This window comes from Schistocerca nitens, chromosome 6 (genome assembly GCF_023898315.1).
Source record: "Schistocerca nitens isolate TAMUIC-IGC-003100 chromosome 6, iqSchNite1.1, whole genome shotgun sequence".
NCBI lineage: Eukaryota > Metazoa > Arthropoda > Insecta > Orthoptera > Acrididae > Schistocerca > Schistocerca nitens.
The window spans coordinates 87,649,041-87,665,219 of record NC_064619.1 but is presented as its reverse complement, the minus strand read 5'-3'; the positions used below and the strand labels follow the sequence as shown (position 1 = coordinate 87,665,219).

Below are 16,179 nucleotides of genomic sequence, written 5' to 3'. Positions count from 1 at the left end.
GTCTCATACATCTTGCTCACCAGATGGTAGAGTTTTGTCAGGACTGGCTCTCCCAAGGCCATCAGTAGTTCTAATGGAATGTTGTCTACTCCCGGGGCCTTGTTTCGACTCAGGTCTTTCAGTGCTCTGTCAAACTCTTCACGCAGTATCTTATCTCCCATTTCATCTTCATCTACATCCTCTTCCATTTCCATAATATTGTCCTCAAGTACTTCGCCCTTGTATAAACCCTCTATATACTCCTTCCACCTTTCTGCCTTCCCTTCTTTGCTTAGAACTGGGTTGCCATCTGAGCTCTTGATATTCGTACAAGTGGTTCTCTTCTCTCCAAAGGTCTCTTTAATTTTCCTGTAGACAGTATCTATCTTACCCCTAGTGAGACAAGCCTCTACATCCTTACATTTGTCCTCTAGCCACCTATTCAGTAAAGCAGATAAAAATTCACTTGACACTGTCCTGAGAGACAAACTTTACTCCCTCCAAATTAACAATTTGTGTGGACCAGATGTGGCTTGAATGCAAAGAAATGGTATCAACAGCTATTGAGATATTTAAATCAAATAAATTAATAAACAACAGAACTGATTCCCCATGGTATACAAAACACGTCAGAACACTGTTGCAGTAACAACAAGAAAGCATGCCAAATTTAAACTAATGCAAAATCTCCAAGATTGGCAATCTTTTACAGAAGCTCAAAATTTAGCACAGACTTCAATGTGAGATGCTTACAATAGTTTCAGAACCAAAACTTTGTCTCAAAACTGGCAGAAAATCCAGAGAGATTCTGGTTGTATGTAAAGTATGCTAGTGGCAAGACAATCAATGCCTTCTCTGCACGATAGCAATAGAAATATTATCTATGACAGTACTGCTAAAGCAGAGTTGCTAAACATACACTTCCAAAATTACTTCATCAAAGAAGATGAAGAAAATATTCCAGAATTAGATTCGAGAACAGCTGCCAGTATGAGTAACTTACAAGTAGATACCCTCAGAGTAGTGAAGCAACTTAACTCACTTAATAAAATCAAGTTTTCTGGTCCAGACTGTATACCAATTAGGTTCCTTTCAGAGTATGCTGATGCAATAGCTCCATAATTAACAATCATACACAACCGCTTGCTCAATGAAAGATCTGCACCCTATGACTGGTAAGCTGCATGGGTCACACCAGTATTAGAGAAAGGCAATAGGAGTAATCCACTAAATTACAGGCACATGTCATTAATGTCGATATGCAGCAGAATTTTGAAATATACATTGTATTTGAACTTTTGAATTATCCCGAAGAGAACTGGCTATTGACACAGTCGACATGGAATTAGAAAACATCGTTTCTGTGAAACCCAACTAGTTGTTTACTCACACAAAGTGTTGAGTGCTACTGACAAGGGATTTAAATTGATTCCATATTTCTAGATTTCCAGAAGTCTTTTGACACTGTTTCCCACAAGCGACTTGTAATCAGATCGCATCCTTACGGAATATTATCTCAGTTATGGAAAATCTAGGATGGAATGTAAAAAAGTCTGAAGGCTGTAAATTAAAGTGCCTAGGAATTATAATTATGAACAACTTAAATTGGAAAGAACAGATTGAAAATATTATGAAGAAGGTGAATCAAAGACTGTCATTTATTGGCAGAACATTTATTAGATGCAACAGAGCTACTAAGAGTGTGGCTACACTATGCTTGTCCATCCTGTTTTGGAGTACTGCTGCACAGTGTGGGATCCTTTCCAGGTAGGATTAATGGAGTACATCAAGAAAGTTCAGAGAAGAGCAGCACATGTTGTATTATTGAGAAATAGGGGGGAGAGATTCACAAACGTGATACAGAATTTGGGGTGGACATAATTTTAAAAACAAAAAGGCATTTACTGTTGTAGTGGAACCTTATTACGTAATTTCAATCACCAAATTTCTCCTCTGAATGTGAAAATATGTTTTTTGACACCGACATACATTGGGAAAAATTATCATCATAAAATAAGCGAAATCAGAGCTCACATGGGAAGATATAGGTGTTCTGTGCGCTGTTAGAGTGTGGAATAATAGAGAATTACTGTAAAGGAAGTTCGATGAACTGTCTTTCAGGCACATAAAAGTGATTTGCAGAATATTGATGTAGACATGGCTGTAAATGTAGACATGGCTGTAAATGTAGACGTCGCTGTAAATGTAGATTTTCTTATGTGCTTATCCACTGTGCCAACATATTTGTTTTAAGATATCAAACAGAGTTTTTGAGTGAACGATAGTGCACAGAGGGCACAATTTTATTGTTTGCTTAATCCTTTATGCTTTTTGTCAGCTGAGACCTTAAAGCAAGTATGATTTTTTAAATGGACCAGTCTACATTACATAATAGCATTCAAAAGCTCTTCAAAATATGAGTAGAGTAATACAACATTCAGATATTTTTCCATGAATTTTTAATACCAAAATTCACAAGAAAGGTAGTAAAATAGCAAGGCAAGGTGGCCAGAATGGGATATTTCAGTGTAAACACCATCAAGTGGGCTCTCGTGCTGGGTTCCATTTTATCTAGTTTTTTGATTGTATCCTTGTTTCCAACAGTTTTTCCCATGTGTACATATGATATGCTGATAAGCCAAAACATTTTGAACACTGCTTATTGTGATGTTGGATGCAGTCTGGTGGCATTGTGGGCACATGACGTAGTAACAAAAATATGTAAGTGGAGCAGATCACCTTAGCAAAGATATAGGCTGCAAATGGGAAAATACATTGAGATAAGTGACTTTGACAGAGGGCAGCTTATTATTATGCAGAGTCTGTTGGAATGAGTATCTCGGAAATGGTGAAGCTACTGTTTTGTGTGTCTAAGGAAAGAGGTAGGAGATCAGTGAAACTACCACTGTGTGCTGAATGACTCTTCACAGGATGTGAGGTTAGGAGGCTTGTTGGATCTGTAAAGTAGGATAGATCATGATCTGTGGTATCTCTGCTGAAAGAGCACAGTGCTGTGCATGCCAAAGTGTTTCAGAACACTCTGTACATCATAAATTGTTGAACAGAGAGCTATGCAGCACACCACCCGTATGTTTGCACGTGTTAACCCAACAACAACATCATGAGTTCAGATTGCAATGACCTTAGAACAATGGAAATGTATTGGCTCTTCAGGTGAGTAGCATTTCTGCTGCACAAGGTCAGTGGTCGTATCCACAAACACTATCATTGAGGTGAACGGTGGCTTGAAGTATGCAGCACACCATGGGCCCAAGCTAGTGTGAGCAGTATTGTGCTACGGGAGACGTTTTTCTTTGCATGGGATGTGTGGTGGTATCAGAAAACATGCTGACAACTGTGAACCACCTGCATCGTTTGATGCTTGGTGTCTTCCCTGATGGCTATGTCATCTTTCAGTAGTAAAATTGTTCATTTCTTGGAGCAAGAACCATGCTACAGTGGTTTGAAGAGCTTTATAGTGAACTCATATTGATGCATCAGTGACCAGATTCACCAGTTTTGTAAAAAAAAACTTTAATGAAATGATGATGATTGTTTTTATTCATTTAATTCAAATATATGTTCTCATCTCTACTTCACACCTCAACAATGGCTTTACTTGTTCTGTTACTTATATTTTACCTAGGATTGTCTGATATCATTTTAATTTTCAATCCAGTCTTACTGCTGTTCCAATGTTAAAGTTTCATAATCATCCTCCTCCCACATCTTACCATATTGTCTCCCTGCGACTCATGTGAATCACTCTTCTTATGTCTTTCACTTCTCATCTTACTGTTCTTGTTACCTCGTATCAACAAATTTATAGCCTCCTCAAGACAGAAGCTGACATGTTGACTATTTATTTACATAGTAACATACCTTCCTTTGTGTGTATTAAATGTCAGAAACATTGTCATGGCAAGTTCCACAGAATTTGCTGGTATATTAATACTATCTATCCTTATAGTACATAGGATTTTATTATGGTTGTATATGTCTATATTATTCATGTTTTATTTTTTTTTCAGGGACAACTATACTCTCCAGATCAATCCATTTTCAGGTTTATGCAATGAAGAACATTTGAATTATTTTAGATTTATTGGCCGAATTGCAGGAATGGCTGTGTATCATGGTAAATTGCTTGATGGTAAGTCATTAAAAACAAATTAAATTTGTTCTTAATTTAAAAAATGCAAAACTGTGTTTTTCTTTATTGTGCCTATAATTTTTGTGACAAAATAAGCTAGTGTACCATGAGAATGTAAATAAATGGTGTCAGAGAGGATCAACTTTGAAATGTAGAAAGGTCTTGATCATACAGTTCTTTATTAAGCATTACACATTTTAAAATTTCATCATTTCAAAAATTCATCATCAGGCTAAAGCTGTGGAATAAAGTGTACAAGGAAATTAAGAATAAAAAAATATGTACATAATAACATAAGTATGCATCTTCGTAATCCATATACAGAAATTTTAATTAATGTTGTACTTACATTTAAATCAAACTTGAGTAAAGAGCTCATGAGAGGAAGCACATAGACTGAACATAATACACATATATGAGTGGAGATTTTTGTATTTGATAGTGCTGTTGCCTATATGGGATCCAGTGAAGAAGTAAATGAAGGCCAGTAGAAATGAAGTCGAAGAGTAACTTTACAAACAACTATACATTGTGATGAACAACATATCAGATCATCATGGACAGTTTGACAGATACATTTATGCTACTTTTATGGAGGAGAAACTTGTGTTGACAACATGAAATGTGTGTCATAGGTAGCATTGAATGTTAAGAGATAGTTGTTGGTCAACAATCAAAACACAAGACATTTGCAACCATTAACTGGTGTGCTACAATATTAACATAAAACTAACATAGATCAGAAATGAAATATAAGTTGTGCAAGAACAGGTTTACAACCATCACTGCATAAAAATTTTACGTACCACCAAGTATAGTTTTATTACAGAAGTCGAACATATATTGGATGACATGCAATAGAACCATTTAGGTAAGCACAGATGAGTGGCAACTAACTGAAATAAAATAGAAGCTAATGTTACAATTTTCGTTTCTGTTTGATATTAAAAAGCATGAAGGAATAATATCAGCAAGTATAACTGCCTAGCTTGTTGAGTGAAGACAACCACAAAACATCTTAGCATATTGTGGTTTAGGATGTAGAGTTAGGATCATTAGCTGACAAAAACTCATGACCAGGCAACAGTAATGCGGAAATAGTGGTCATACTAGTTCGGAATTAATGGATTCCATTCGGACATGTAATTATATGAAACATAATGCAAAACTATACAACAGTTCGGAAATGCAGAACTATATCCAACAAAAAGAAGCCCTGTAAAATGATAGCGAAACCCGAACATTCAACTTTCGTAAGGTTAACCACAATGTAATGCTACTATATTAAAAAAAAAAAGTTAAAGTTACTGTCCCCATTATGTGGAACCCACAGTGAGGAAGCATGCATATGTTGCAATAAAATTGTAAAGTAAGTCAAACGAACAGCATAAAGCACTAATGTTGGCAAAATGCAAGGTACCAATGCACTATGCAGAATCTGTAACTAAAGGACCTACACAGCGGGGCAGGTACGTTGTGGTGGCAGCCTGTGAGAACAGTGGCTCCATCTCTTAGGGTGCAGCTCATCTGTGCTGTAGAAGAAGCCTGGCAAGACAGCCACATTAGAATGATCTACGAAAAAGGTGGGCCATCTAACAGGGCAGAAGATACTAACACATAGTCAGCTATAACAGGTATGGGCACAGTAAATTTGACTTCTCATCTTGAATATAGTTACATTACATTGTGGTTAATCTTAGGAAAGTTGAATGTTTGGGCTTCACTACCATTTAAAGGGCTATTTTTGTTAGATGTAGTTCTGCATTTCCAAACTGTTATATACTTTTGTAGTACATTTCATATTATTACATGTTCAAGTGGAATCTATTGATTCTGAACTAGTATGACCACTATTTCAGCATTGCTGTTGCCTGGTCATCAGTTTTTGTCAGCTAATGATCCTAACTCTACACCCTTAACCACAATATGCTAAGACCTGTTTAGATTGTCCTCACTCAACAAAACAAGCTAGGCTGTTATACTTTCTGATATTGCACCTTCATCCTTTTTACTATTAAACTGAAAAGAAAAATTTTAATGTTATCTTCTGTTTTATTTCAGTTTGTTGCCACTCATCTGTGCTTACCCAAATGGTTCATCCAGTATATGTCATCCATTATATGTTTGACTTTTGTAATAAAACTATACTTTGTGGTACTTACGTAACATTTAATCCAGTGATAGTTGTAAATTTGTTCTTTCACAGCTTACATTTTATTTCTGATCTATGTTGGCTTTATCTTAATATTGTACCACACCAGTTAATGGATGCAAATATATATTATGTCTTATGTTTTGATTATTGACTAACTACACTCCCTGTAATGTTCAATGCTACCTAACAACCATCCGTTTCATGCTGTCAACATGAGTTTCTTCTCCATAAAAGTAGCATAAATGTATCTTTGTCAAGTTGTTCATGACTATCTGACATACAGTTCATTGCATTGTATAGTTGTTCGTAAAGTTACTCTTCTATTTCACGTCTATGTTTAATGCTAGAGGCACTTACTAACCTTTGTTTACTGTTTAGATAGCTTAAACGCCACAGTCAATTTGCTGCTGGTTCCCATATAGGCAACGGCACTGTCAAAAATGCCTACATTAGTTGAGATTTGTGTTCTGTTCAGTCTATATGCTTACTCTCATGAGCTCTTTACTAAAGTTTGATTTAAATGTAAGTAAGACATCAACTGAAATTTCAGTGTATGGATTACTAAGGTGCATACTAATATTATTATGTAACAATGGAAAATCCAGGATGGAATGTATCAATATTATGAAAAGGAAAGTTGCTACTCGCCATATAGCGGACATGTTGAGTCACAGATAGGCACAACAAAAATACTTTCACAATTAAAGCTTTCAAAGTGCTGCAGGTCAGACGGAGAGCAGGGGAGAGTTGGGGGTGGGGGGAGGAGGAGGAGGAGGAGAGTAGCAGAAGAGAGAGAGAGAGAGAGAGAGAGAGAGAGAGAGAGAGAGAGAGAGAGAGAGAGGACTGGGTGTGATGGTGGATTGGTGGCTGCGTAGTGCCAGAATGGGAACAGGGCAGGTGCTGGATAGGTGAGGACAGTGACTAATGGTTAGGCCAGGAGGGTTACAGGAACATAGGATGTAATGCAGGGAAAATTCCCACTTGTGCAATTCAGGAAAGGTGGTGTTGGTGGGAAGGATCCATATGGCACAAGCTGTGAAGCAGTCATTGAAATGAAGGATATTATGTTTGTCAGCATGTTCAAAAAGAGGGTGGTCCACTTGTTTCGTGGCCACAGGTTGTTGGTGTCCATTCATATGGATAGACAGCTTGTTGGTTGTCAAGCCTACATAGAATGCAGCACAGTGGTTGCAATGTAGCTTGTAGATCACATGCCTCACCATCATTCCCCAAATCCCTCAACATGCAAACTAACCTTACATCCGCAGAAAAAAATGCAGTCCATCTTCTAAAAACTGATCCTGACCTTATAATTCTACCTGTGGACAAAGGCTCCGCCATTGTTCTTTCGAACTGCAAGGATTACCTGGCGGTAGGACTCCGCCAGCTGTCAGGTACTTCCACCTACAAACCTTGCCACAGTCACCCCATTGCAGAAATCCAACAGTATCCAGTCACTACTCAAATCCTTACGCCCCTCCCAGAACTTCTCCCCAGAGTCCATCTCTATAATCACCCCTACCACTCGATGCACTCGTCTCTTCTACATGCTTTCTAAAGTCCATTAACCAAACCACCCTGTATGCCCCATTTTGGCCTGTGACCACACTGAGAGAATCTCTGCTCATGTAGAGCAGCACTGTCAACCTATTACCTGGAATCTGCCCTCCTATATAAAAGATACCAACCATTTCCTCCACTGCCTCTCCATGGTTCCTATCCCTTTACCACAATGTGCCCTGCCCATAACTGTTGATGCCACCTCCTTTTACACTAACATTCCTAATCCCCATGGCCTTACCGCTATTGAACACTATCTTTCCCAATGCCCGACAGATTCCAAACCAACAACCTTCTTCCTAGTTGCTGTGACCAACTATATCCTCACCTGCAGTTACCTCTCCTTTGAAGGCATTATGTACAAACAAATCTGGGGAATGGCTATGGGCACCCACATGGCACCAGCCTATGCCAACCTATTCATGGGCCTTCTAGAGGAACCCTTCCTAAAAATCCAGAATCCTTTAACTCCTCACTTGGTTCATATTCATTGATGACATCTGTGCTATCTGGATTGAGGGTGAGGACACCCTATCCACATTCCTCCAGAACCTCGATGACCCCATTTGCTTCACCTGGTCGTACTCAACCCAACTAGCCACCTTCGTAGATGTTGACCTCCACCTTAAGATGGCTACGTCAGTACCTCCATTCATATAAAACCTACTAACCACCAGCAATACCTCCACTTCGACAGCTGCCATGCTTTGTGTACAAAGAAGTCCTTTCCGTACAGCCTAGCCACGCGTGGTCATCGCATCTGCAGTGACAAGCAGTACCTCTCAAAATATATCGAGGGTCTCACTTAAGCATTGTACAAAAACAAATCTCCTGTGCCTTATCTTTCCAGTCTCCCACCACCTTCCAAAGTCCCACCATCTGGCCACAGAGGAGCATTCCCCTTGTAACTCAGGAGCACCCAGGACTGGAGCAACTGAATTACATTCTCCACCTAGGTTTTGATTATCTCTCATCATGCCCTGAAATGAGGAATGTTCTGCCCAATATCCTTCCCACACCTCCCACAGTGGTATTCAGTCAGCCCCGAACCTACACAATATACTTGTTTATCCTTACACAATCCCTGCTCCCAATCCCTTACCTCATGTCTCATACCCCTGTAATAGACGTAGATGCAAGACCTGTCCCATACATCCTCCCACCACCATCTGGTCACTAACATGACCTATCTGATCACAGGCCAGGGCTATACGTGAAACCAGTCGTGATCTACAAGCTAAGCTGCAACCAATGTGTTGCATTCTATGTAGGCTTGACAACCAACAAGCTGGCTGTCTGTATGAATGGCCACTGACAAACTGTGGCCAAGAAACAAATGGACCAAGAAGAAAACACTACTCTTACTACTCATTATTAAAGCTGTCAATGGCTCAGAAAGGAGTTCAGTATGTGTCAAAAAATATATAATTTTTTCCCCAGTAACAAATGTCTGAGAGGGAGTAAAGAAAGTTTTAACTATCTAACTCTTAACTTTTTTTCACAGTTTGTTCTATTCTATTTTTTTAAAAAATTTAAAAACTGGTAAGTAGCCTTTAAAAAAGTAGTTCTAAATGTAATTGTAGGGTGAAATTGGAAAAATATGTTGATTAATGGTAACTTTAGATTAGTGTGCCATTTAAAAACTTGTAAATAGCCACCATGTAGCAGCCAACTGCAACTAATGATGTGTACATATCCTGTAAATTGGTCAATTCCACATCATTTTGATAAAACATTTAGATCCTTTACGGAACATTTAATTAACTAACACAATGAGGGAATTAAAATTTTATTGTCAAACCTTAAACTTTTTCTACCTTCACCTTCCACATCTGTCGTTCCTATAGTCATCCATCCTTCTGCAACTTGCACTTCTCTAGTAGTCATTTTGCTGCTTGTCAGTTTCATTGTTTATACTTCTGTATTCCCTTTTGCATCCCGTATTTGCAGCATTTTTGTATTGTTTTCTGTCATCAATTAAATATTAAACATATTATGTGTTACCTAAGGATTTCTACTCGGGCTTCTCTTTTTGCATATTTGTTCCTCTGTCTCCTTCACAATTTCATCTCTCGGAGCTACCCATTATACATAATGTAATATGCCTAAGACACACACACACACACACACACACACACACACACACACACACACACACACCCACACACCTCTGGCAGCTGAAGCCAGACTACCTTAACATTGTGCCGTAAAATATAAAGCACTTACAAGAATTGTTTTGTCAAATCAGATGGCACTAGTATATGTTGTTAATATGCTTTGAAACTAGAAACATTTGTTGAAGTGAGAAGCAATGACTGTGGATTTTGACTCCAAAGAACTGGAGATACTGTCAGAAATCGAGAGAATGGACACACGCACGCACGCACAGAGAGAGAGAGAGAGAGAGAGAGAGAGAGAGAGAGAGAGAGAGACTGTAATGAATTAATAAATCTCGGTAAGTTAAAACTTTCTGCCATGTAACATAAGCCTGAACTCCTGGCTATCATCAGCAGTGCTCTTTCAGTGTCTGAGTACGGCTCATGAACTCAGTAAAAATTTTAAGTTGCAACCAGATCATACCCTTAAACATTTATATCACATGGTCAGCTTTAATATTAAATTACAAAAGTCACTTGAAGATGTAAGGCAGTATTCAGTCACCACATTATTAAGACATACAGAATGTCATGTTTTTGAGTGCAGTGACTTTGGACAGACCACCATAGAGAGAAAACCTAACAAACATGTAAAGAGTATGATACTTTAGTAATTAACCAGGCTGTATGTCAGGAGAAGAAAAATTCATCTGGTTGAAATCATAAGCCTTGAGGAAAGTTACATGCTTTAACACACCAGACAAAAACTGTCACTTTCAGGAGACAACAGGCTAATGCTGTGTAACACTGCCTCAGGCCAACTCTCAGTTCCCTTTGGGTACAGCTCATTTAAGAATGTTTGCTCAAAAATTGGTTGAGATGGACCTGCATTCACTGACAGTTTGTGTTGTGGTTAAATCTGATTGTCACTGACAATGTGTGGAACTCATCTCTGGTTCCTGTAGGTTGGGATCTTTCTTTAACCACTGTTATATGTCTGTGATGACACACAATTATGCATAGACATACTAGACATTCAGTATTGATACACCAGCAAATCTGGTGTCTTCATTCTTGGTGTGGTTATTAGCTTGCCCAAACATGATAACTTTTTCTGTCATGTGTCTGCATCTACTCATCTTATTGTACTTATTCCACGTAATTGAGTGGCACAAGCACACCACTTCACTGTCATGACTTATGTCAACATTGGATGGTCACGTCACAAAGTTGTAACAGTTCAGGAGGCAGATAAGTAAGGAAAGGCACTAACACTCCCTTGCTGCCTTGAGAAGTGAGTGCTCGTGATAAAATGGGGCAGTGAAATTTAATTATGTAATACAGGGGAAGTGCAAACAATGTGCTCCCGGCAAGGGAATGACCGTTGTTAGATTCAGCATAGCGTTAGTTGTGAGCTTATATACATAGGCACAGTGCTTAAAATGGTGAGTAGCTCTTTTTAAATCTTTTTTACGTTCTGTTGGGCCTGCAGCATAGTAAATAGAAATCAGTTAAAAGTAGCATGAGGACTGGGATAAGAACTTTTAAGCAATGGCCACACACACCCAGATCAATTTACAACAGGTCTGTGCAGGATGCCTATATGTTGTTGGAATGCAGTGGTGTCTTACAAAGCTTTGCGCACTTCAGAGCTCTGAACACAATGAAAAAATTCAGTTTACAACCGTAACGTTACAATACCTTTCTTGCAGATGATTATGGACATTCAAAAGACATAGAGTGAGAAGCAGAGGTGCAAAACTTTGCATGTTAACTATTATTCAGTTAAAGTCACTCAAATTATGCCACTGGCAAATGTCTCACAAAGTTTCAAATGTGAATGAAAATGAAACAGTCTTACAGTTCATTGCAGATGTTAAGGTGTTGTCATCGTTGTTGTGTAATATTGTAGGCACGCCTCGATCAGCAGGATCCTGATGTTATTGGAGTCTCTTACATCTGCTCACACTTGTCATGCTTGTGGTGCCTCACTAGTTACAATTTTGTCTCACATATGCTCAACGTTTTATGCTGCATACCACATGCGTTCTTTCACTTCCGAGTCTCACATCCAAATAAGTCTTTAGCACACTCTGCTCTGATGTTACACTCGTGTCCAGAGACAGCACTTCTAGACAAATTTTTGCTCCCTGCAAAAAATGTTTTCCTAACTTTCCCTACTAGCAATGATCCATAACAATTACATCATAATACAGAATTATTTAGAAAAGTTAAAATACATATTGCATTTCCAATGACACATAGTATTTAAAGCTGTACAGAATAAAAAATACACATCATATTTATGATAAACATAATTGGAAAAAAATTTGTATTATAGTGTCCCTGACAGACTTCAACTCAAAACATTGTCTTTGAAGTACCAGTGCTCAGAAAGTGGTACCAGACATAGATGTTTTAGTGAAAAGTAAAAAAAATAATAGTCATTGACATCCTGCATTTTTATGTTCAACTTACAAATAAAATGGCCAAGAAATAAAAGTTTATTTCAATTTCGCCCTACAAAGCATTCATCAGAAGACTGCTTCAGTCATAATAAATATCATGTTTGTACTTAGTTGCCCAAGTTCTTGACTTCATCAAAATGTTCAGAGGTATAAGTTTCATTTAATTATCGTTGTCATTTTATACAGCAGTCCCAGAAAAATAAATCTGCCACAGAACACATTTGTACAAATATCCATAGTACATAACATTGATGAACGTAAAATTAGACTCATTGACAACAGTTTCTCTTGTGAAGCTACCTTGTTCCAGTCCCACCTTCCCCCACCATTAGTCACTCCAAGCCAACCCGCTTACTTTGTGCTGTGTCATGACCGCGAGCCAGCTCCTAGCTGATCAGTAAGCAGGCCTGATCTCCAATGCTCTGAAATGATGTGTGATCTTTTAAGGGAGTGATGGATTTTTGTCTGGTGGGCTTACAAAGTCATAACACAGCTGCAGAATGATAATGCTGCACTTGTACAAGGGTGCAGCAGCTCATATTCCTTCCCTTTACTTCTGCAAAAGCGCAAAGCATAGGAACCAGTCTGTCAGATATATCCTGGTATGCAGTAGCAAATGAGTCCCTTCATGAAACCATATAATTCTTCTTCTTGTCCCACCTGTCCTCCCATGTAACAAATTTCTTGTCTTTTAGTGCTCCATCTTCTCTTTTAGTCTACTGAACTTTCCTGCAATTTGACTTCTTCTCTCTTCTAAAATTCAAGCGGAAAGGGTTCCAATCATTTTCTGTTAGTATTAAGTCCATCTGTTGCTCTTCCTTGGCGTGATTGATGATTGTGTTGGTTTTGGTGAATCATAATATTCCAAGGTTAGAGTCAACTACTGTCAACCCTGTGCCTGTTGACAACAGATGCTTTGTTAAATGGAAAAAGTTGAGTGGTTCAGGTTATAGAGAAAAGTGTATCCCAAAGCATTTAGAATTATTTGTATAAGGAATGTGTCACACATTTCAGGTAGGTTACATGCACTGACTCTTTTTCTCCAGTTGCACTTACAGCTTTTAGATTTCTTGTACTTAAAAATGTACACAAAGTGTTGAACAAAATATTTTCCAGTAACTGTCAGCTCAATTGTATGGAATCAGTTGTGCACTTGTCTGTGCATTAGTATTTCATTCCTGTGTCACAATGCTTTGCTTTACTGTAATGTTAACTTTTCTGTAAGACTGCTTCGTACAAAAAAAGGGAAGGAGAATTTTTCAAAATAGCTTTTAATGTGCTTTCTGTTTCATTAGACTTATTTCATATGCCTGAAGCTTATGCCACTACATATGTTTTTGGTTAAATCTGTTAACCAGAATCAGTTAATTTATCTCAGTTACAAAAAAAATTATGCACTTTTTCAGTAGGTTTGGAATTAATTGGGTAAAGTAACACACTTTCCTCCCAGTGACAGAATTCCGTTTCTGTGAGTGGGAGTAGACAATTGTGAAATATTGAGAAATACACCATGAAAAACACTTACAAAATATAATTGTAGACATATTTGCATGCTTCCTTAATATTTTTCTCTTGCTAAAATGGTGAATAATAAGCTAAAAATTATTATTTGCAGCCTTTTTTATCCGTCCATTTTATAAAATGATGTTGAATAAGCCAATTGACTTGAAGGACATGGAGAGCGTTGATTCAGAGTATTACAATTCACTTTTATGGATTAAAGAAAATGATCCAAGTGAATTAGAACTGACATTTTGTGTTGATGAGGAAAGTTTTGGTCACTTTTCACAGCGTGAACTGAAACCTGATGGAGCAAACATTCCTGTTACAAATGAAAATAAAGATGAATATATTAGGTAAGTATGTTCATAATTTATGTTCTTAAATGCTTACATAATAAGAGGTTACAGAATAAGAGGTTGCACTGAATAAGTAAAAAATAACTTCCTGCAAATTAATGTATACAATTTCAGTGATACTTAACACACTGAAATATAGGATGCCTTATGAGTAACTGTGCATTTTGTATTAAATGAAGCCACTGTGAAATTAAATGTGTTTAATTATTGTCAGTAAGAAATTCAGTGATAAAAGTGACATTTGCTGTAACCTGGAATAAAATTTCTTGCAGATGGAATGCCCTTTGGTAGAATTTCAACAATCTGGTAATTTCTTCATAAACACACTACTATGCATGCTAGTGTTACCACTTGACTACAAGTACCTACCTAATAGTGCTGCCTTCTGTTTTGTAGCAGTCCAGCAGCTCAATGCCTAATACTAAGTCAACATTGATCAATAGTAAGGCAAATCAGGCTATTTATGTAGTACTTTCTCAGTGTTCACTGAGTGGCCGTGAAAGAGTTAGTATCAAAGACACCCCTCCCTCAAGTACTATATAGGATGCATAGTTATTGACTTTGGACAACACTCATGAAGTTCATAAATTTAATGAAAACATATACAGTCAGTGACTCATAAGGGATTTTGGTATGCAGCCACAAAAATCTTTGCTTGTTTACATTATCTGACAGGAAGCAAAGCAAATTTCAAATCTAATCAAAACAATTTTTTGACAGCTTCTTTTATTCAACAGATGAATACTTAATTAAACACTGGTAATGTGTGTAGTTGTTAATTAATTTGTAACAAAATAATTTATTGGGATTATTTAATTTGGATTTAAATTTGCTGAAATGTATTGATAGTTGCTAGAGTGAAAATAAACATGGAAATGTTAAAGTGAAACATATGTTTTGTTGACAGCCTTGTCATACAGTGGAGGTTTGTTTCAAGAGTCCAAGAGCAAATGAATGCATTTTTGAATGGATTTGAAGGTTTGGTACCTTTGCCATTAGTGAAAATATTTGATGAACATGAACTGGAATTGCTGATGTGTGGAATACAAAACATTGATGTGAAAGACTGGAAACAAAATACTCTTTACAAGGGTGACTACCACCCAAATCATATAACAGTGCAGTGGTTCTGGAGGGTATGTATTTTTTATAAGTTACCCTTTTTTCATTTGGAGCTACATCCTATTGTTATACAATAAGATGCTAAAAAAAAAAAAAAAAAAAACCTTGATTTAACATTTGCCATTTTGTGTGTGTGTGTGTGTGTGTGTGTGTGTGTGTGTGTGTGTGTGTTTTTGTTTTGGTTGTGGTTCTAAAATTTTCTCCTGGTGCTGGTGGATGCATATCCTTACTAAAAACATCCATTTTCTGCTGTGTTTTGCACCATATTAATATTGTTGATTACACATGAACATTGTATATTGTTTTAGTCTGTCATTGAATGTCTTCTGTGTAAGGTTTTAGAAAAATTGTAATAGGCGAAGAGTATACCAGTGGTAAATAGAGTATTAAACTTTGATTGGGGAGTGTATAGAAACACAATATTGAAAATGAGGTTTGTTAGGTGGCATGTAATAGGAAAGTAGTGACAAAAGACCCATTTTAGTTGTAGACTAATATAAAATTGCTAGTAGATACATTGAATATTTGACAGCAAAGTTTCAAGATGCAGAACTACAAGAGGTTATGATATCTTTTGACCTGTAAATTATTTCAGTTCTAAGATCCAGACTTTGATATACCATATCTTTGCATTTTCACTGTGGTTACTAATACAGCTGGTGTACTCTTCCCCCATTTGCAGGAAATGATATTGTACAAAATAGGGACATAATTTTTAAATGTGTGGTTTTTATTTTGCAGTCGTCTGTATTGTATTTTGTGTGTCCCTCATGCACTGTGTTTATCC

The 16,179-nt window shown here is 37.4% G+C and overlaps 1 protein-coding gene across 5 annotated transcripts in view; it reads left to right on the top strand.

Annotated features, from left to right (window-relative positions):
- LOC126263699 (E3 ubiquitin-protein ligase Nedd-4) overlaps positions 1 to 16,179 on the top strand; it is a 200,034-nt gene that overhangs the window by 168,240 nt on the left and 15,615 nt on the right. For all 5 annotated transcript variants that reach the window (XM_049960835.1, XM_049960833.1, XM_049960831.1 and 2 more), the window contains 3 exons: positions 4,011 to 4,132; positions 14,027 to 14,267; positions 15,178 to 15,406. In XM_049960835.1, the coding sequence (XP_049816792.1) occupies positions 4,011 to 4,132; positions 14,027 to 14,267; positions 15,178 to 15,406 (592 nt within the window). The remainder of the gene's footprint in view (positions 1 to 4,010; positions 4,133 to 14,026; positions 14,268 to 15,177; positions 15,407 to 16,179) is intronic.